Below are 23,976 nucleotides of genomic sequence, written 5' to 3'. Positions count from 1 at the left end.
CCTTGGATCTTGATCTTCTGGCTTTCAAATATCAAGTATTAGGATTACAGGAGTGCTCCTCCACAGCCAGGAAGCCAGTCTTCATGGTAACTGATTCTATTATTGCTGTTTTATTTCTTTCTTCAACATATTGAGTCCAACAACACAGAGGAGCTGTGCCAATACCTCTTACTAAGGTAGCTTATACAGAAGAAATAAAGGAAAACACTAATTTGGGAGGAGAAATGACTGTTTATTAACCTTGCTGCATAATCAAAAAGTATTAAAAAACATACATTTCCTGGGACAGAAAACTGTACCAAAAGTATTCCTTACAAAATAACATCACAGAACAAAAGTCTTGAACTTACGGAGACACACACAGCATGTTAGTTTGGGTTAATACACAATTAAATGTTTATACAACAGCTTGCTAACAAACTCCTATTGCATTCATGTATATTTTCTTTAACCTCTTAAAAATAGCAGTAAAAAATTAGAAAATAATGTAAATGAAGAATTAAAGCTGAGTCTATAGCTCTAGTATTAATAAATTCAAATATTATAAAAATTGCGCACCTTACTCATAGCCAGTACACAATCTTCAGGCTCTCTTATCACTCTCTATTCATTTTCCATGTAAAGTCCCAGATCCCTGCACTTCCTCCATTTTAATGCAGATTCAACTTTCCACACATATTTACAATTAAATATCTAGCTCTAGAACTTTCCTTACACAAAAGGACAAAATGTGTTTGTTAAATAAGTTCACAAAGAAGCAATAAAAAAGGTTATTTTTAAGAAACAGTTCTCATACAGCCATGATTGCGCTGAGAAACAGGAGGTTTACACATCTTCAGGGTGATAAATGCTTCCGTGCCAGCTCGGCCATCTGTGGCTAAGATGCAAGCTAACACCCAAAGGACATGATGGCTGGACTCGTTCCAGTAAATCTGTACAGCCCAATGGGACTCTGTCACTGAACAGCTGCTTCCAGGCCCATCTGGAGGAATAGGAAATTCTTGCTAGGATTCTTTTACTATCTTCAGGAACGCTCAGTTTGGTACATCACCTTTTGGTCTTCTGAAAGAGATAAAGAAGCAAGGTACTCTTAGTGAGCTCACTGTCTTTATTCCCCACCTCCTTTCATGCATCTGCTTTAGTTACAATCCTGGCTGAAGCAGAAAAACAAAAACCATGATTTATATACCAGTGACTTACTCTCCTAAATTCCTTGATCATCTCAGAATGCTTAGATATCACACGGAATTATGCTCTAATTCTGATCCCTAGTATAAACAATTAATACAATCTTTAATTATGTAGTAATCACACATATTTATATGCATGCAAACAATCAGTAGTGTGTGCTATGTCTATAGATACATGAACAATCTGAATTCCAGTTCTCTGAGCAGTACAATCTGAGATAAAAACTGTACATTATTTACTACCTGACTGTTCAAGAACTGGCTGGGGATGCAGGTGAGTGCGGAGAGGTTTGCCTCGTGTGTGTGAGGCCATGGCCTCAGTGCCCAACGGCCTCAGCTGCTCTCCGACCACCCCAGCTCTCACGCACACAATGAGTGCCTTGGTATGTATGTGTTTTTATGCAGATACAACTGAATACCAAATTTTCTAATGACAGTGCCTCGAAACAGAGGTAAACATTTAAAAAATGCTAACTTATGATTACAAAAGTATCTGCATTTCTGTGTTTTAGCGTGCATGCCTGAGTTCCATGTGTGCATCACATGCACACAGGATCACAGAGATCAGGAGAGGTGTCTGATTCCCTGAAACTGGAGTTGCAGACAATGGTGAGCCATCATGTCATGCTCTCAAGAACAAGTGCTCCTGACCACCAAGCCCTTTACTGAATGACGAAACCCTATCTCAAGTATAAACTAGGAGTCATGTTCTTTCACATTAACACCCTTTAAACTCAGACACCTCTGTAGTGATATTCCATTTGTATTTTAATAAATAAAGCTTGCCTGGGGATCAGGAGAGTAAAACAGCCGCAGTGGTCAGCCTTACAGACCAGGCAGTGGTGACACACCCTTTAATCCCAGTAGCCACACTAGTTTGCCACAGAAACAGGGTGGTGCACGCCTTTAATCCAAGCCCTAGGGAGGATTATAAAATGGGAGGAGACAGCGCTCACACAAAGTCTCATTCTGAGATCCTGGAGGCAGGATTGTCATTTCAGACTGAGGTAGAGCTAAGAGTCAGCGGTTGACTGTTTTGCTTTTCTGACCTTCAGGTTGTTTTATTTATTAAAACACAAATGAAATATCACTACACACCTTCAAATACCATGGTTAAGTTATAGTTCTGTAATGTTTCATAGAATATAAAGTGTATTTTTCCAGGCAATAACATGCTGGGGCTGACAAAACATGATATGGGATTTTTGTTAAATTAGCATAACAAGTAAAAAATTTACAAATACACAAATCCAATCTGCTATTTGAATACTGTTAAGGCTATTTCGGGCCAGCAGGTAACATGACAACTTGAGCTTGGTCCCCAGGTTCGGCACCGTGGAAGGCAGCTGAACAGCTGCAAACCACTCTCTGACGTCCATAAGCGAACCATGGAGTTCAAGGAAACAAAACGAATTTCTAAATACTTAGCTTCAAACACTCTCACACTGACAAAAATTGAAAGGACAGGCTGAGGGCAGGATGCGAAGTCACTAATCAGTCATTTAGACAATTTTTCCTTGTGTCTTGTTTAACAAAAGACACAAAGGATGCAAAGGGAGGAGCTTCCACCACTGCCTTTAACCCTAACACCACTGCGTTAAACAAGGACGGCTAATTTTCTATATGAGCTTCTTCCTACATATTAAAGGCCATATTGGCAAATGTAGTTCTTTAAAAATGTTTTTCTCGATGCAAGCATTTATATCTTCCCTTGAGATCATATACATTCACGGTGCTGCCTCTTTGTATCTATCAGTCACTGTGCTGGGTGCTCGAAGGGTCTGTGTTCTTTCATTCCTCCCTGGGAAACCACTTTATACACCACATACACACTTCCTTTTCTTTGCCATTTTCTTCTTTCGGGGCTTCTAGTAGTCTGAATTAATTTTCGGTGTCTCCTAACTCTTCATATTTCCCTACTTATCACTGAAGTTTTTAGATTTTAGTCCTTTTACTGTGACCTCTTTCTATAAAGGTACCCTGGTCATTCCTATCTCCTACTTTGTAATCCTGTTTTGTTTTGTTGTTGTTGTTGTTGTTTTAATTTCTTTTGGTTTTTCAAGGCAGAGTTTCTCTGGGTAGTCCTGGCTGTCTGGAACTCGCTCTGTAGGCGAAAGCCTGTCCTTGAACTCATGGAGATCCTCCTGCCTCTACCTGTGCTGGGATTAAAGCCACGTCACCACTGCCCAGCATGATCATGGGGGCTGTTTTTTGAGTTATTTTTCTGCTCATGTTGTCGGCTTCTCTCCCATAGTGACTCTGGATTGTATTTACACTTAAGAAAAAGGACTGCTGCTGGCTTAGACTTCGTCTGCTGCCATAAAAACCAAATTGTTTCCCCACTCAGTAGCTTCTGGGTGAGAACTGGAAGCGACACAGGCAGAGCAGGGTGGCGGGGCTGCGGCTTGGCTTTCACTGTGGTGAAGAGTCAATCACCAACAGCTGGTTTCTAGAAGAAACATCAGACAGCTGCACCGGGGCACCACACGGCTATCTAACTGGCGGCCCCGCCCACTTACGCACGAGACAGAGAACAAGCTATCCCAGCGTCACCAGTGCCGTCCAGCTGCTGCTCCGTCTTCTCAGCCTCTTCCCGTTATCCCTCGTGGCTGGACCACTTTTGTGGGGAGCTCTGTCAAACTCTTTCCCATTCCTAAGCTACTTTCTGATCCCTGGCCTCTAGAATATTCCCCCCTTGCCTCTCGTGCTGTTACTTTCAGGAAGCTTTCCTTGAATTTAGGCAGTATAAAGATAGTTTCAGGCATGGAAGGGATTCACTCTTTTTTGGCACATTTTTTCCTAAGGAAGTTATGACAGATAAACCCAGAACCAAGACATTCAACCCAGGAGTAATCTTCCCAAGATACAGCATGGCAGGAAGCCCACAGCTACTAGCACTAGCTTGGGAGGAATATGATGTGATCAAGATATACAGTGAAAGGGCTGGAGAGATGGCTCAGCGGTTAAGAGCATTGCCTGCTCTTCCAAAGGTCCTGAGTTCAATTCCCGGCAACCACATGGTGGCTCACAACTCATCTGTAATGGGGTCTGGTGCCCTCTTCTGGTCTGCAGACATACACACTGACAGAATATTGTATCCATAATAAATAAATAAATGAAAAAAAAAAGATATACAGTGAAAGAAACAAAAGAGACAACTAAAAGCCAGAAAAAATCAGCATACAGGAAGTCTAAGTAACAAACAGAATAAAATTTAGAACGACTTTAAGAATGACAGAGCACAGAGATTTATTTCCATCTGATGTTTGGGACCGATGGCCTATGTAGAGGTCATGACATCACGATCACTCAGCTGACAAAATCTGCTTAGCTCTATCTAAAGCTGTTAAAGACAGAGTCCACTGTTATTTCATCTGTTTACATGTATGTATGTGTCCTCATGTGCATACATGGTGGCTGTGGAGGACAGCAGACACTGGATCTCCAGGAGCTGGAGCCACAGAATGTTGTGAGCTGCCACATGGGTTCTTTATAAGAACAAGGGCTCTTAACTGCTGAGGCGTCTCTTCAGCCCCAGAAGGTCATTTTAAAAAAAAGGAGAGGCTAGAGAGTAGGATCAATGTTTAAAAAAATGTGCTGTTATTTGCAGAGGACCTGGGTTTTGTTCCCAGTACCCTGTGGTGGCTCACAGCCATCTGTAAACTCTAATCCCAGGGCATCTGACTTTCTCTTTGGGTCTCTGAGGGTAACCAGGCAACCATGTGGTGCACATACACACAGGTATGCAGGCAAGGTCACTCATACACATAAAAATTCAATAAAACTTAAAAAAGGGAGGCCACAATAGGATGACACTTAAAGGCTGCATCTCAGGGATGAAGTGGGAAAGACGCACAAGCCCATGACTCAGTACTGTAAGCTCCTTCTAGAGCTCTACTGCTCAACATAGAAGCTGTACTTGCAATGTAATCAGTTGTAGCTCAGATTAGGTAGCCTGTGAATTTCAAAAGACTTTGCATGAAAACAAAATGTAAATAGTTCATTAATAATTTTAACACTGAATCAAGGCATGGTGGTGGCATGCCTTTAATTCCAGCATATGGGGCAAAGGTGGGCGAGATCTCTGTGAGTTTGCAGACAGCATGGTCTGCACAGTTAAGTTATAGGACAGCCTTGTCTACATAGTGAGACCTCAAAAACTAAAATTTTCTTTACAATGTTTACAAGTTTAAACAGTATTTTAGATACATATGTGGCTTATGCTACTTAGTACACTGTAAGTCTAAACCTTTAATTTTTATTCATGTATGACTTTGGTTGAAGGTAATACACTATTATTCTAACTATGACTACTAACAACTAGTAAACAATTTTAAACCTTATCTCTTCTAGATTATTGTAAAATCTTCTTGTGGGGAAAATCAGATAAGGATCTCTCATTTAATAGTATTCTGGACTGGCCTCTGGTGAGAAAATTGGGAACTCTTAAAGTTATTAAGGAATTAAAGAGTTTCCCCCCCTCCACATACACACTAAAGAATGGAAAACACATTACAACAGAGAAAGTTAGGTCTTTGTATGATTACATAATGCATATCTTTAAAATGGAACAATTAAATTTGGGATAATCAACTGGGATTGACATACTATTAATTATCATTTTGATAATCCTTGCTGTCATTTTGATAATTCTTGTTATCTCTTAAAAAGTTGTTTGGGGCCAAGTGGTGGTAGCACATGCCTTTAATCCCAGCACCTGGGAGGCAGAGGCAGGTAGATCAAGAGATAGTTCCAGGATAGGTTACAAAGATCCAGAGAAACCCTGTCTTGAAAAAACAAAAAAGTTATTTGGTATGCGTGCCAAGATACAGGCCTTAGAAAAACTTGATAAAACAGGTCACTGACATATTCAAATCCAAACAGGAATTTAAAGGAGAACCAATTTCAGCATTGTTGCAGCATAAAGATAGAGAGGAACAGCTTAAGATTTTCAAACAACCAACCTTCATAAATCCAGAAACCTTACAGAAACTGCCAAATGATAGAGGCTCTGTAAAAGCTGAATGGACTCCTGTGGCAATGTTAGCTTTAAGGAGATTAAAGGAAGTGATAGTCTCATATAGTATGCATTCACCTTTTGTGAAGCAGATGTTAAACTCATGGTCAACCTGTAATAGAATTATCCCTCAACACTGGAGAGATTTGGTTACAGCAGTCTTGGAGCCTGATCCACAATTACCATGGAGGACCTGATTCAAAGAAGAAGTTAAGAACACTGAATAATGGAGTAGAACTAGAGGTATGGAAGTCTCCCGAAATCAACTTCTTGGAGAAGATTAGTCTAATATAGAGAGGCAATCATGGCTTTGTGCCGTGCAGAAGTTCTGAATGCTTGCGACAGAACTGAAGGAAAGAAGATTGAATCATTAACTAAAGTCATACAGGGCCCCAAAGAAATCTTCACAGATTTCTTACAAAGACTGACATCAGTAAACAGAATGATAGCAAAATCAGAAGCTAGATAGAATAATAATTAAATCTCTGACTTTTAAAATGCTAATTCTCAATGCAAAAGGATAATTAGGCCTTTAAAGGCAAGATCAGTGGCCTTGGAAGAGTGGATGTGAGATATATTGAATCTCATGACCATGATGATGCTTAGATAGGAGAGGTGATTTCCAGAGGGTTAAGGAAAAATTGAAATATCAAGGGTTTCAACTGTAGCAAACAAGGTCATCTTAAAAGGGACTGTAAACAGGGTGTTCCCAGAAACGATGTTATTTCTAAGCATAATCCAAACAGAATGCCTCTCCCTTCCGGATTAAGCAGGTGTGACATAGGCAGGCAATGGACTAATGAATGTAGATCAACAAGACCATTCAAGGTAACCCTTTGCTGTTGGGAAACTCCTTGAAGGGCCTCTTGAAGGCCCCTATACCAAATCAAGTTCAGTTGTTTCCTGTCATCCTGGACAAGTCTTCCCAGAGCAATTAAAGAACCTAATGTCTATTGTAGGAAACCATACTTCTCTGGATGACAGAAGAGAGAACAAAAAATTCAGGAAAAACCATAAAGTGAATATTTTGGTAAACTTCTATAAATGAACAAAGACCAAAATTAAAAAATACAAATAAATGACATTGTCATTGATGGTCTGGTAGAAACAGGTGCAGATGTAACAATAATTGCACCAGAATTCTGCCATCCAAATTGACCTCTTCAGGAGGTAAATGTTCAGCTTTTAGGGATTGGAACTCTCCAATCAGGTAAAAGAGAGCGCGAGATGGGTTGAATATATAGGGCCAGAAGAATAGAGAGAAAAATTAAAGCCATATGTAGCTAACATAGCAATGAATTTCTGGGGACGTGATTTGTTACAGCAATGAAATACTCAGATTAACATTCCCCCAAACCCAGAAATAAACCATACATTAATATAGGTTTCTGGTGAAAATATTAGAATGTATTATAAAGAACCAACCCTTCAGGCTATACAGGAACCAGGTCACAAATGCAGTTGATCTTTCAAAGGCAACAATAGCCCTACCTTTAAAATGGTTGATGGAAAAACCTTTATGGGTTGAACAAAGGCATTTAATAACAGAGAAACTTCAGGCTTTAGAAAAGCAGGTATGGGAGGACCTAAATGCTCAGCATACTGAAGAATCAACCAGCGCTTGGAATTCTCCTATATTATATGCTATTCTCATGGTACTAATCGATTTTATGGAACCTCTTAACATAGTTACTAAATCACAATAAGCAGAAAGAGTTGTTTTGCATTTTGATACCTCTGCGTCTATACTAGATAATAAAGAATTGACTTTACCATTTATTTAATTACAAGAAATAATCAGAACTAGGAATCATCCCATATACATAACACACTTCTGATCCCATATGGGTCTGCCAGGTCCTCTAGCAAAGGTTTTAAAAAAGACTTCTCCATCACATGACAACAAGCCAAGGAAATTATAAGCAAATGTCCTATTTGTTCTTTATACAATCAAATACCACAACCTGCAGGAAGTAACCCAAAGGGTACTCAAAGAAATGAAATATAGCAGATGGATGTGTTCCATTTTGTAGAATTTGGAAAACTAAAATATGTACACCACACTATTGATACCTATATTCAGGTTTTCAGTGGGCAATTGCTTTGAGTTTGGAAAAGACTGATTTTGGTAATCACACATTTGCTAGAAGTTATGGCCATCATGGGTATACCTGTACAAATAAAGACAGAAAATGTTCTAACATATATCTCTAAGAAAATAAAAGTTTTTTGTTTATTATAATATAAAGCATGTTACAGGTATACCACAAAACCCTACAGGGCAGACAGTTATAGAAGGATCAAATCAAACTCTAAGGAATATGTTAAATAAACAGAAAGGGGTAACAAAGACATACAGAAATAGACTGCATAATGCTTTATTAACTTTGAATTTTCTAAATGTTAATGAGAAAGGTACAACAGCTGTGGAGAGACATTGGATAGTAGAAAAAAACTACAAAATTAAATCAATCGGTATACCTTAAAGATATGTTGACCTCAGAATGGAAACTAGGACATGGGTTTCATTGAGGAAGGGGTTTTGCAAGAAGAAAAACTATGGATACCATCAAAATTGATAAAGATTCAATTTGAACAAGAGACACCTCTTAATTAGAGGAGATGACAGTTCACCAAGCAGCATGGCCATTTAATCTGAACTAGCCTAGAAAACTAACAAATGCTTTTCATTCCATCAGACGTAACTTGCCAAACGGGATCTTCCCCAAAACTAGGGTTAGGGAAGGGTTTTGTTTCTGCCTTTTCAGGAGAATTGAAGACATCCAGCTAAGTAATTCAAAGATGGACAAATGAGACATGTTAAGAAAAAGGACAAATCATCCAGAAAAAAATATTCCAAAAAAAAAAGAGTAAGTTGATCTATTGGTATATCACATTTCAAACCAGACAAAATTTCAAAAATCTTCCCAAATACTTATTTCTGCTGTTCTCTACAGACATACAATGTAAATGGTCTTTTTGTAGTCCAAGTCCAATTAAAAATTAAAGCTGGCTTTGGGGTTGAAGTGTGGCTCTCTCCTTCTCTACACCCAAGCATGCTTATTAAAGTGAAATCCAAATCTCTGTCTCATGTCAGAAGAGCCACCTGATATGGGATAGAAGAAAGAAAATTTAAGAACATTTATTTCCATTAATCTCATAATCCTTTGGTTTTATGTTGACTCTGCAACAGCCTTCCTTAAGGTATAACTAATTTCTCAAAGTTGATTTCTCAAACTATTTGTCATGATATTAATGGTCATATAGCATAGACATGAAATTAATGGTCATATAGCATAGACATGAAATTAATGGTCATATATAGAATACTAATTCTAGAAAAAGGCTTTATCTACCTTTCTGTACATGATTTCGGGTTTGAGTCTCTATCAGTTTTCTGTGGTGAACTATGCCCACACTTAACAGTGACTCTGAAGTTTCCAAAAGAATGGAATCCCACAATGACGATTTGCCCAGAACTGTAACACCACTAAGCTGAAAAACACCACTGAAAGATCAGCTTTGTTCAATGCAATGCCTATCAAAATCCAAGCAAAATTCTTAAAAGACCTCGAAAGAACAGTATTCAACTTCATATGGAAAAGCGAAAAACCCAGGATAGCCAAAACAATCCTGTACAACAAAGGAACTTCTGAAGGCATCACAATCCCTGACTTCAAACTCTACTACAGAGCTACAGTACTGAAAACAGCCTGGTATTGGCATAAGAATAGACAGGAGGACCAATGGAACCAGATAGAAGACCCGGATATCAATCCACACATCTTGGAAGACCTGGTCTTTGATAAAAAAAAAAGCAAAAAAATATCAAATGGAAAAAAGAAAGCATATTTAACAAGTGGTGCTGGCATAAATGGATATCAACATATAGAATAATGAAAATAGACCCATATCTATCACCATGCACAAAACTCAAGTTCAAATGGATCAGAGACCTCAACATAGAGCCAGCCACACTGAACCTTATAGAAGAGAAAGTGGGAAGTACACTTGAATGCATTGGAACAGGGAACCGCTTCCTAAATATAACCCCAGCAGCACAGACACTGAAAGAAACAATAAATGGAACCTCCTGAAACTGAAAAGCTTCTGTAAAGCAAAGGACACGGTCAACAAGACAAAACAACAGCCTACAGAATGGGAAAAGATCTTCACTAACCTCACATCAGTCAGAGGTCTGATCTCCAAAATATACAAAGAACTCAAGAAATTGAGCATCAAATGATCACATAATCAAAAAAAAAAAAAAAAAAGAGTAGAGACCTAAATAGAGAACTCTCAACAGAGGAATCTAAGATGGCTGAAAGACACTTAAGGAAATATTCAACATCCTTAGTCATCAGAGAAATGCAAATCAAAACAACTCTGAGATTCCACCTTACATCTGTAAGAATGGCCAAGATCAAAAACACTGATGACAACTTATGCTGGAGAGGTTGTGGGGAAAAGGGAACACTTCTGTATTGCTGGTGGGAATGCAAGCTGGTACAACTCCTTTGATGTCAGTGTGGCAATTTCTCAGAAAATTAGGAAACAACCTTGCTCAAGACCCAGTAATACCACTTTGGGTATGTATGTATGTATGTATGTATGTGTATGTATGTATATATATGTATATATATATGTATATATATACACACACACACGTATACGTATATGTATATATCCAAAGGATGCTTAATCATGCCACAAGGACATATGCTCAACTATGTTCATCGAAGCTTTGTTTATCATAGCCAGAGCCTGGAAACTACCTAAATGCCCCTCAACCAAAGAATGGATAAGAAAACTGTAGTACATTTACACAATGGAGTACTACACACCAGGAAAAAATAACAACATCTTGAATTTTGTAGGAAAATGGAAGGAGCTAGAAAACATTATTTTGAGTGAGGTAACCCAGACACAGAAAGACAATTATCACATGTACTCACTCATAAGTGGTTTTTAAACAGAAAGCAAAGAAAGCCAGCCTACAAACCACAATCCCAGAGAACTTAGACAACAATGAGGACACTAAGAGAGACTTACATAGATCTACATGGGAAGTAGAAAGTATAAAAAGACAAGATCTCTTGAGTAAATTGGGAGTGTGGGGACCTTGGGGGAGGATTAAAGGGGGAAGAGGAGAGGCAGGGAGGGGAGCAGAGGAAAATGTAGAGCTCAATAAATATCAATAAAAAATGTGTGTATGTGTATATATATAGAAAGAAAGATCGGCTTTGGACTACAAACTGCTCAGAACCACCTCGAGTTGGCTAGCTGAGATGATCCAGCCTTCAGACTACTCTAGTCAGGACGTGAGACAAACCCTGCACCTTCCCATACACAGAGACTGAATAATAAATGATATAGCTACCTTTCCCAGGATTGGACAATTAACCCCAATTTTTCTTTTCAGAATGTGCTAAAGATGTTGTTGCCCCCAGACAGCAGGAAGTAATTTAAGAACATGACACCCACATTCCCAAAAGGTGAGGTTGGTGACTTTTGGTCTTTTATTGGGTTATGGATATTTGTCATTGTTACTGGTAATGGTCAGGAAAAAAAGCTAAACAAAGGAGGTAAGATTCAGGGTTCTTATTTGGAATAAAAAAAAGGAGGCTACAGATGATAGGATAAAAGGGCAGATTACTAAATCTACTTGAAAAAGAAAAAAGGAAAGATATAGATAGAAGATAAAAAGGCAGATTACTGAATCTACTTTCAAAAGCAACTACTAGTTTTAAATACTTTACATTGGGTTGGAATTTTGTATATTGTATACAAATTTGAGATTAGATTTTTAGAACATACATTTCTAGTCTTGTTCAAGATACTATACCTATACAGTTCATTTAACAATGCAATGCAAATTTCTAGTAGTCATTGAAAGTTATTATTATCAACTATTTAGGATAATAAGGAAGTGCAGGTTAATAGTCACCTATTACAAATAAACTTACAGTCATATTAGCTATGCTTTCAAAGTCAAACAGAAATATTTTAGATAGAAATGTTATCACTTTTCAGAGAGCTACAGCGTATGGCATCTAAGATGTTTTAATAACATTTTTTTTTAAATGACAATGAGACATGTCTGCTTCTGGCAGCACTGATCTACTTTAGAGAGGATGATGGGCACTGGATAAACTCCACATGGAGTTTAATTTCTTTGTGGCGAAAGTAAGCCACTGGGCAAGAAAGTGCCCTTGCCTTGATTGCTGATGGTATGCTTACAAACCGCACAGCAGGGCACAAAGGAGAGTGACTCCAAAGCCTTGCCAAGGCGGAATAGTCCTTCAAAAATCCCGCTTCACAGAAAAGTCTGTCAAATATTCTAGGCCGGTAGGCCAAAGATGGATGCCCCCAATGTTGCAGAGGAACCTTGGGTGACTGTCTACGCAGTCAGCTGTTTTTGTCATTTCTCACATTTTTTGGAAGTTGTTGGCTCATACTTGCTGCTTACTCAGTTAATATTATTTCCTTCTTGGGTCTCTGAGGGAGTAGAAGACTAGAAAGTTATAGTCTTCCTTGTTTACAGACTCAGAAAAGAAACTCACAAACGAGGTATAAAGTGTGTAAGGTTGAAAGATAGTTTTGGAGCGTAATGCAAATTAGGATAGAGTGAATTAGGTACAATGCTTTGGACTCACCAAGATGGAGAGATAATTGAGTATTTTCTCTGAATTTGTTGAATGCATATGGACTAGACATTGTTGATATACTTATTGCCTGTATATATTGTATATAGTTATATTTCTTGAATATAGTTTTTCTTATATTAGCTATAGTCTTCTTTTTAAATTTTAGACATAAAGGGGAAATACAGTGACTGATATTTGTTTCCGTTTTAACAAATAAAGCTTGTCTGAAGATCAGCGTGTAGAGTTGTGTCACTTGAGACCAAGCAGTGGTCACTCACACCTTTAATCCCAGTATTCGATAGTCCCATGCCTTTAAACCCAGCACTAGGGAGGTGGAGACAGGGAGGGATACGGCTGGGTGGAGAAAGGAAAGTAAGGCAGGATGAGCCAAGAGCTCAGTGCAGTCTGAGAGGACAGTCTGAGGCCAGGATCCCCCTTCAGTCTGTGCACTCGTACAGGTAAAAGGTCTCCCTAGTGGCTGTCCACATTGCTTCTCTGATCCTTCAGTTTTCACCCCCTTAATATCTGATTCCCTGTTTTATTTATTAAGACCAATTAGAATTCATGCTGCACATACTACTATTTTAAAAATTGGTGATTCCATAATAGAGTGCAGTATACGGAAACTCACTCCAAACATAAAAGCAACTTCATTCTCTAGTGACTTTCAATAACAGAAAAACACGTAACATTTCCAAACAGTAAAGCATCACTAAGAAAATGAGACCTCCTAAGAGAATACAATGATTCTGTGACTTAATAATACAGAAATATCATGTGTTGTGCCCTAGTGACACTAATCAAAACTGGGAGGAGCTCACACACCAGGCAAGCTTTATTACTGAGTTATCACCCCAAACCTGCTTTTGTTTTTAAAATACAAATCTTACCTCAGGAAATTTAGAAATAAACCAACAATGATTTGAAAGTACAACAACACAGGGTTTTAATAAACTAACCAATGGTAATTGGGTCACAATATGCTCACCTATTCTGTCTGGTGGATTCTCTTCTCATTCTTTTTGTAGGAATTGGACACTCTGTCAACTCAATTTTTGGTGAGTGACAAAATGAGTCATTACACTTCCATGCAGGAGTCATACCTGTAAGAAAAGGTAACAAACTGGAGGAGAACAGGAAAAGCAAACATATACAGTAACTTATGAAAAGCAACGAACAATACCAAGAATCTCCTAACAAATATCAACTAGAGCCATCTGGAATTAGGGGCCTACAACTGGGGAATTCCTTCATCAGATTGGCCTGCAGGCATGTCTGTAGGGTACTGTCTTGGTGTGGAAGAACCCAGGCCACTGTTATATATAAGCAGTCCTATGTTATAGAAGAAAGTAAGTTAAACTAGCCATGGGAAGCAAGATGGTTGGAAGTGTTTCTCCATGGCCTCTCTTTCCCCGGCTTCCCTGGATGACTGGTTGTAAGCTGGGAGCTGAAATAAACCCTTTCCTTCCCAATTTGCCTTTGTTCATGTGTTTACCACAGCTACAGAAACCTTAACTCAGACACTATTCCTGAGAGAATAGTCTTAAGCATTTATCAGAGAGCGCGGTGGTTCTGAATCATTTGCAGTCTTTCCTTCCACGGTGGACTCGTCATCTACTGTCAAACATGAAGTTAGCAGAAAGTAAACATATACCGAGCTTTTGCTCTATTAGTTTCAGACTCTTTTCCTGTTCATCAAGTTCTTGTTTCTTCTTCTTCATATCAGGAGTGTGAAGGTACTGTAACTGATTGCTCAAATCCTTGTTCACAGTGTTCAGCTTGCACACAGCAGTGCGGTACTGCTGAATAAGATCTGCAAAGAAACAGATATTTAAATAAAAAGCTAATGTCACAACAAATCCATGCTTTAGAAAAAAGAACAGCATCACTGAGTAATCCATGAGCAATGCCTTTTAAAGACATGAACCAGACAATGAAAAAAACAAACAAACAAAAAAAACAAGTATAGTAGAGACAACACCTGATAGTTACATTTTAATTTTCTTTGACTGAATTTATTTCTGGATCAGGAATGAATTTTCAATTACCACTCTCCACTTTTTTTATTTCATTTTTTGTAGTTCTGGGGCTAGAACCCAGGACCTTGAACATATTAGACAAATGCCACCCCACCGAATCACAACCCAAGACACTTAGAGTTTTCTATATAAAAGTGCTTGGACAGTTTTACATGCGGGCTGACACAAAGCATTCAATACTATTCAACACAGACAGTCAGAGAAGATATGAAAGAGAAAGAACACTCAATAGTACTGCCCGAAATCACTACTCCCTGACTTGTAATAAAACACAGTATTAACTGCTGCTGCACAGACAGTAAGCCCTCATGCACGTTCTCAGTACACCAGAGGAAGAAAGAGAAGAGGGAGCAAGTGAACCGAGCCACTGTTTCAACAAACAGGCCATTTACACACTTGCTAAAGCATGTGGCTTTCAGAACATTTACTCTGTACAAAACTCCTTTTACTCAGCTTTGAGACTATTATTGCCTATCTGTATGATTTACTAGATATTAAATAATGCAGAGATTATATTCTATACCCTGTCCAGTTTTAAGTGGCTACAGTTTAGATGGTTCTAGAATCACTTTTCCCATTGCTTAGACTCGTACACACAATGTCTAAGGTGTTTCTTTTCTTATCTGAGGTTTTAAAACTATGTGTGAGCCATATCTGATGACCAATTACTAATCCCAGCATTTATAAGGATTTAAGGTTTTTTTGTATGTGAAAGTGTGATTTTCGTCAGGCATTGGTGGCATATGCCTTTAATCCCAGCACTCAGGAGGCAGGTGTATCTCTGTGAGTTCCAGGACAGTCAGGGCTACACAGTGAAACCCTGTCTCGAAAAACCTAAAATAAAACAAAAATTACCTTCCTCTGGCCCAAGCGAGCAGAAGACACCCAAGGCCCGCCTGACGCCTCAAGGCCCCAGACAGGCACTATGACGAGGAGCAAATGTCTGGTGGAGAAATGGGAGGGAAGCACAGTGGTTCGTGTGCTGTGGAGAGAGCTGGAACTACAGAGGTGAAGGCAGGGAGAAATGGTGACATCCAGGCCTGGGCTGCCGAGGGCCATGTCTGGATCCGTGGTCCTGCTGGGTTCTGTGTTGATATGTGTCCCTTTTACCACCAGGGACCATGTGAAGCATGTGTGTTGAAATCTGAAGGCCATGCTGAGCTGGCCCCGCCTTTTGCTGGCCCTGGGAAATCTGGCCCCATCCCTCATCATGGACACGAGCCTGATGGCTTAGGCACAGGAGAGCTGGCTCTACCCCTCACCTGAGGGGAGCGATCCCAGGGCAGGTGATTTGAGCTGGCCCACTCCAACATCTACCGTATCTGTGACTTGCTGGAGTGGGCATGGAAGGACTGGTTCTGTGGAACCACAGCTGTAAGATGTCCATGAGTTGGGGCAACAGCAGGATATCTGGTGAGGGCCCAGTATATTCTGCTGGTATACCAGAAGCTAGAGGCCTTGAACCAGACCAAACATTCATTCTAATAAACATTTTCAAGTCAAGCTGTTAGACACACCACAGTCTCAATGCCACTAAGACGAGTGATATGATGGACAGGTGGGAAGGTCAGACGCTTATTTAATTTTTTTGTTTTATTTTCTTGGGGGTGGGAGAAGTGACACTGAAAGAGGAAAGTGGATATGGATGGTCTGGGAGGTGGGTGGGATTGGGGTACACGGTGTGGGATTCACAGGGAATAAGAAAATAAGACACGTTACAATAACTGTACTAATTAAGGACTTTAAAAATATGATTGGTAGGGGCTGGAGAGATGGCTCAGAGGTTAAGAGCATTGCCTGCTCTTCTAAAGGTCCTGAGTTCAATTCCCGGCAACCACATGGTGGCTCACAACCATCTGGAATGAGGTCTGGTGCCCTCTTCTGGCCTGCAGACATACACACAGACAGAATATTGTATACATAATAAATAAATATAAAAAAAATATGACTGGTAGCCAGGGGTTGTGGCATGCCTTTAATCCCAGCACTGGGAGGCAGAGGCAGGTGGATCTCTGTGAGTTCAAGGCCAGCCTGGTCTACAGATTGAGTTCCAGGACAGGCTCCAAAGCTACAGAGACACCCTGTCTCGAAAAACCAGAAGAAAAAAAAAATTGGTATTTGTCCTTCCATATGTTCTGCATGCATATAAATATATACATACAGCTAAAACCTTTTTACATCCTTGCAATGTATGTTACCTATATATAGATATCTATCTATAAATAAGTAGACCATGCCTTTAATAAATGGTTTATTTTCTCAAAGGTCTACAGAGATGGCCTTACTATTATAATAATTTACCATTAGTAAATTTCCAGGAATTCTGTAAATATATCATCTTTTTTTTTAAGTAATTCTTTTTTATTGTTGATACTACCATTGTAAAATGCAGTCCTACAAATTGGGTTAGTAAGGCTGTTTGGTTAATCCACTGTCTCTGTTTTCTCTAATTATCAGCTTCGTTGGGTATTCACTATTTTTTTTTAAAGTGCAGATTTTAAATTTTAATTAACTGTATCATCCTGGGTTATAAAAAAATTGTTTTCATGCAAATATATAATATACTGGAAATATCCTGCTCTATACCCTGCTATACTCTTTGTTGTTTCCTGTCTCCTTCCCTAAGTTCTTTCTGTTCCTCATAGACTCTTCTATCCCTACTCTCCCCTCTACCCCTGAGACAGGGTTTCTCTGTAGCTTTGGAGTCTGGTGACAGATTTGCCTGTCTCTGACTCCCAAGTGCGGGGATTAAAGGTGTGCACCACCACTGCCCAGCTCATTTCTACTTTGTAATCTACAGCCATGTGATCTTACACAGCTGTATGTAAATCTACGACTCACAAGAGAGAAAACAACATTATTTTCTACGACAGACTTAATTTACCTGTCTGCAGCCGAATCTATTGTCTTGCAAATGACACGACTTCACTCTTCTGTGCCCATTTCTTTCGTCAGTGGACAGCTCGGCTGGCTCTACAGCTTGGCTATTGTGAAAAGTGCAGCAAAGGCAGGCAACTGTCTATAAATATGCTAATGAAGCCTTGGATAATCTTCAGGAGGGGTGTTGGTTCATATGTTAAGTCTATTTTTAGTTTGTTTTTTTTTAAATAAACTTCTATATTGGTTTCAATAGTGGCCAGAGGTACACAAGAATTCCTGTTTTGTTCATGTCCTTATCAGCATTTGTCATTTATTTTGATGACACCCTTTTCTGGCTGGAGTGAGATGGATCTTAATGTAATTTTTATTGATAGTTTTGTCTATAGTCATTAACATAATAAGCAGATGCATGAACCTTTTCCAATGATCTTTTCTTTCTTTTTTCTTTTTTTTCGAACCAGGGTTTCTCCGTAGCTTTTGGTTCCTGTCCTGGAACTAGCTCTTGTAGACCAGGTTGGCCTCGAACTCACAGAGATCCACCTGCCTCTGCCTCCCTGGCCTTGAACTCACAGAGATCCACCTGCCTCTGCCTCCCGAGTGCTGAGATTAAAGGCCTCCTATGGTTTTTTCAACTAGTGGTGCTTTTAAAACTGTCAAGGCCAAATTATCTCAAAGCTGGAAGCCATCCTAGTTCATCAGCTGAATAAATAACAGTCTAATTACATAATAAAATACTATTCTGTAATGAAAATAAACTACAGCTATCAACATACCAGCAAGAAGGAATAAAAGCAGATATAAGCTGTGCATTCTAAGAGTCTATTTATATATAAAGTACAAGAACAGATGAAAGTAACCTATGCTATGGTAAGTAAACAAAGTCTTATCATATGCAGACTTGAAGAGAAAAATGAGCAATTTTCTGTAGAGCTGATAATATTCTATTCATTTTAAATTGTGTGTGGTACTTCAGATTAAAAACACCAGCCAAGTGTTCTACCACTGAGTTACATCCCCAAACCTTATTTTTAATTCTTCTAAGTATGGTGTTCTTTTGCTAAAATTTACCAGCTCCATGTTTGTAAAATGTGTATTTTTTTATGTCTGTATTATACATTACTACAAGAACAAAAGTGTAGCCTGAGGTAGTGTGTCATCTTGTAGTCCCAACACTTAGGAGATTAAGGTAGAAGAATTACCGTGAATTCTAGGAAAGCCTGGGTTACACAGTAAGGGTCAAGCCACCCAGGGCAACAGAATAACAATGGCCTCAACTAACCAAAAGAGCAAACTATGACACACATAATACAGTGGAGGATCAATCCTTGTTACCAGGAAGGGAAACTCAACCACTTGCTACAGTGGATAAGCCCTGACCTCACGTTAACATACACTTTCCTCTTTATGGGTTATCTAGAATAGTCAATTTCATAGAGAATTCCAAGTAGAATGATACAGAAAGGAGAAGGGATGGGAAGACACTAAGTTTCAGTTCTGCAAAATGTACTTTGGGGGATACTCTGTACAGCAAAGTTAGAGTATTTAATACTAAATTGTACAATGAAGTTAAGATAGCAAATTTTAGCCAGGTGGTAGTGTTACACGCCTTTAATCTCAGCACACAGGAGTCAAAGGCAGGCAGATCTCTGTGCATTTGAGGCCAGCCTGGTCTACAAGAGCTAGTTCCAGGACAGGCTCCAAAGCTACACCCTGTCTCGAACCCCCGTGCCACCCCCCCCGAAAAGGAGAGGCAAATTTTATGATACCTATAAAAAAGGCTAAAATTAAGAAATTACTGAGGGTAGTAAATATAGATAGTCAAGCACAGTACAACTTCATAAACTAAAAACAGGAATCTATAAGGTAATCGCATGCAGGGACTACCTGTTGAGTATACATGCATTTCAGAGCAGATTCGGGTGATACACGGGCTGACCTGAAGGAGGCTGGGAGATAATAGAAGTGGTGAAGGGTCCATATTATATACATTAGGAGAAAAATATGTTTTTGGATAGGGTTTTGCTATTTGAACCAAGCTAATCTCAAATTCATAGGCTCAAGTGAGCTTTCCTGACTCAGTCTACCAAGTAGTCAGTGCAGGTATACAGTACCATGGTTGGCTCAAAAACTCTTAACTATATGAATGAACTGAGACAAAAACAAATGATTGTCTGACAAACTGTTAATTCAACAAGGCAGAATATTCCTTACTACATAGTAAAAAAGAGGCAGATAAGTACTCTATTTACTCCCTGAACCACCTCTCTCTTTTAATAATTCAATAAAGAAAGGAAGAAGTAATATTTCAAAGGAAGTAGTATTTCAACTACTTGATATACAATAGATTTTTGTAAGAACAAAAGTATTTTACATTATTTATATTGGTTACTGGTTAATTTGTCACATTAGATTCTGAAAACATAAACCCTTAAAGAGAATGTTAAGTCAAATCAGAAATTGCATTTAGATACTCATTCAGATGTAGTTCGGTGATAAAATGCTCATTTAACAAATGTAAGAACCCAGGTTTGACCCCCCAGCACTAAAAAGAAAAACAAAACAAAACAGAAAGATAAATAATAGGAAATCCTCAAGAGATACTTCTGTCATCTGAAGAAAAAAATGAAAGAGAAGAAAAAAAGGAAAAACTAAGCTATCTTCTGGAGCTGGGGCTGTAGCCTGGCTGGCAGATGGCTTTTCTAGCATGCACGAGGTCCTCAGGTCAGTCCCCAGCACCAGATACTAGGTGTGCTGTGATAAATGCCTGAGATGGAGACAGGAGGTCAATAAACTCAAGGCCATACTAAATTATATGGTGAATTCCCGGCCAGCTTGAGATACACAAGACTCTGTCTTAAAACAATGCAAATAAACTAAACAAAAACTCACCCCATATTTAACCTACCGATTTCTTTCCCCAAGACCATACACTGTTTTGGTACTGGAGCTCCGAAGACCATTCCCCGAAGTTTGTCCATTGGAGGAGCTTTATTCTGAAGGCCCCCAAACTTTCCATTACTTCTAATACGATCTCCATCTCTGGTCAGTAATGTGGGACAGTGTGTGATTTTAACAACCTATTGAAGGCACACAGATACTAATTAGAAAGAAACCAACTCCGATTGCTTTAAAGAGAAATTATCACATCTCAGCTTATAAATGACAGGATTGCTGGGCACGGTACCACATGCCTTTGATCCCAAAACTCAGGAGGCAGGGGTCAGTAGCTCTCAATAAATTTGAGGCCACCCTGATTTACATACTGAGTTCTAGGACAGCTAGGGCTCTGTAGAGAGACAATACATCAAAAAAAAAAAAACCCAATAAATAATCAAGAAAGCAAGTAAAGAAATAAATGACATAATTGGGAGTAGTGCTTTCACAAAATTATAATTTAAGGGTGTGTAAAAATGGACTGGTGAAGTCCCTAGACAAGCAGAGCACCAGTCAGTTTTCAAACGCTGGCTTCAACAACAAGGGGGAGAAGGAGCCAAGAACTAAGCTCGCCAATTAGAATAAAAATATCTCACTGTATTTAGCATTTCATGATCTCTAAAGGAGTTGTCAGTAATTCCTCTTACAAGCATTTAAATCCTCAAAATAATTACAAGTATGTGTACTCAAACAGTCTTCATGAAATCTAGTAAGCTAACATGTCTGAGTAAGTTATATACATTGTAGCACATCCACACAATGAAACAGAATACAGTAACAAGTGACTGAGGGGCAGGAGACACAATGCAGTGGTAAGAATGTTTTGCCATAAAAAAAAAGCATGAGGATTAGAGTCTGGATTTCCAGCACCCACATAAAACAGGTAAGGTGGTTGTACTCACAATCCCTACTGCGAGGGGTGAGAGGCTATGGAAACAGGAGGATCAGTGGCGTTTGTTGATCAGTCAGCCTCCCCCCCCCCCCAAAAAAAAAGCAAGTTCCAGGTTCAATGAGACCCCGATTCAAGGGAAAAGTTGGATGGACAGTAACTGCAGCACCACACCTAACACCCTCCTCTGGCCAGTGTGCACACCCTACCCCAAATGTGACTCAAGAGCACTGTAATTCAGCACATTTCAAATATCTAACAGTAAATATTTACATAAATTATATACAATTTATAGAAGTAAAAAAGAGAGGAAACACAATCCCAGAGGCACTTCCTACAGCCCTTCCAGAAAACTGGCACTTTTAGTTTTGGTATGTATGTATGTATGTATGTGAACCTAGCTTTAAAAAAAGCCTAAAATGCAATAAAACAACTAAAGTAATCACTCATTTCTGTTTTGTTTTGGTGTATGTGTAGTGTCACCATGTGACTGAACTGGTCTTGACCTCACAGTCCTCTTCTGAGCCAGCTGAGGGCTAGGACTACAAGCACATGCTACCATGCATGGCTTAGTTGAAAAAAATCTTATATTTAGTGAGCCAAGAATTTGCAGATTCAAAGTTACTGGGGGGCGGGAGGATTCAAAGAAAATGTCCCCTAAAAGCAGGTGGCTTTCTTAGAGTAGGTGTGTCCTTGCTGGAAAAAGTGTGCCACTGTGGGAGTTGGCTTTTGAGGTTGCTTATATTGTCAAGCTACTCCCAGTGTCAAGAGACCATTTCTTGTTGCCAGCAAGATGTAGGACTCTCAGCTACTTCCTCAGAACCATGCCTGCCTGCATGCTGTCTTGTTTTTCCATAATGACAATGGACTATACCTCTGAAACTGTAAGTCACCACCCCAATTAAATGTTTTTCTTATAAAAGTTGCCATGGTCAAGGTGTCTCTTCACAGCAACAGTAACCCTAACTAAGACACTTGCTTGGTAAAAGAAATAATTACGATTTATTCTTGGTTTTTATTTGGATTTATGTGCTTTCTAATGATTAACATAAAAGACAGTAATTGGGATTGGGGCTGCAGAGATGGCTCAGCTGTCCTTCCATAGAATCCAGGTTCAATTCTCAGGACCCATATGGTGGTTCTAATCCCATGGGCTCTAACATTCCCTTCTAAATTCTTCTGGGATTGGACATAAAAGTGGTATGCAGATATACATGTAGGCAAAACATCCATCACACAAAACAGACAGACAGATAAATGGGGGCTGGAGAGATGGTCACTCAGAAAAGATTGTGCTAAGAGGACCCAAGTTTGGGTTCCCAAGACTATTTTAAGTGGCCAGGTGCAGAGGCACACATCTGTAAACAACACATCTGGGAGGGTAGAGGTGGGTTCTTAGGACTTGCTGGTCAGTTATTTTGGTCAACTGATAAGCTCCAGGTTCAGTGAGAAGTCTTGTTTTAAAAAAATGGTGGGGAAGCAATTGAGGAAGACATCTGTCAACATCTGTCCTCCATATACGTATGCACATATGTGCACACACACAAAATACCATCCATTTATCAATGCTCATCCAGTTTTAAGGATATATTATCATATTCAGTAACAAACGCCTAGGTTTACAGACTTATTATGCCCTTATTAGAAGATAAACACAATATGGGAGGGGATAGTTGTAAGTCTCAAGTAGAAAGAACAACTGGGCTTTCTTTTGTGATAATTTTGAAAAGATTACTGTCATTTTTTCTTCAATTTTCATGATCCTATCTCACTGCACTATTATCAACAAACATACAGTCAGGAGTTCAGGTTCTAAGAGTGAACTGTTTACTGAACAAATCTGGAGAATACTTATAACTGTTGGAGAGACTGAAAAGGAGTAATATCAAGAGTTAAAATGTTGTTATAAATAACATGAAAAATTTTGAAAGAAAAATAACAAAGCTACTGAAACTTAACAATGTTACTAAGATATCGATCAATCTTTTTTTCTCAGCTTTGAAACAATTATAAATGACTTATTAAAAAGAAATTGGTAGAGCCAGGCGTTGGTGGTGCACACCTTTATTCCCAGCACTCAGGAAGCAGAAGCAGGTAGTTCTCTAAAGTTCAAGGCCAGCCTAGTCTACAGAGCGAGTACCAGGACAGCCAGGACTATGGAGAGAAACTCTGTCTCAAAACAACAACAACAACAACAAAAAAAAAACACAAAGAAAAAATCCTTAACTAATACAAAAGTCTATGAACCGAAAGGATGTTTGTTATGCAACAATTCAGAACACATACAACGGCAAATTCCTCTCTTCTAAAGATGTTAAGTGCTTGTGAGTATAGCTGCCTTCAAAGGTCCAAAGAAACGAGAAGCGTGTTCTCTCAAAGT

General features: G+C 39.1%; 1 protein-coding gene across 1 annotated transcript in view; it reads right to left on the bottom strand.

Annotated features, from left to right (window-relative positions):
• Positions 1-217: 217 nt before the first annotated feature.
• Positions 218-23,976, bottom strand: part of LOC121458940 (structural maintenance of chromosomes flexible hinge domain-containing protein 1) — a 142,679-nt gene continuing 118,920 nt past the window's right edge. The window contains exons 45-48 of the mRNA XM_041668368.1: positions 20,679-20,850; positions 14,509-14,667; positions 13,843-13,957; positions 218-1,062 (exon numbers count right to left, since the gene is read on the bottom strand). Of these exons, the coding sequence (XP_041524302.1) occupies positions 1,035-1,062; positions 13,843-13,957; positions 14,509-14,667; positions 20,679-20,850 (474 nt within the window). The 3' untranslated portion in view covers positions 218-1,034. The remainder of the gene's footprint in view (positions 1,063-13,842; positions 13,958-14,508; positions 14,668-20,678; positions 20,851-23,976) is intronic.

Source organism: Microtus oregoni, unplaced genomic scaffold (assembly GCF_018167655.1).
Source record: "Microtus oregoni isolate MIOR12 unplaced genomic scaffold, Mior012 000018F_ref0000195, whole genome shotgun sequence".
In the NCBI taxonomy this organism is placed as follows: Eukaryota; Metazoa; Chordata; class Mammalia; order Rodentia; family Cricetidae; genus Microtus; species Microtus oregoni.
The sequence above is the reverse complement of the archived record's forward strand: the minus strand, read 5'-3'. Positions and strand labels throughout refer to the sequence as shown.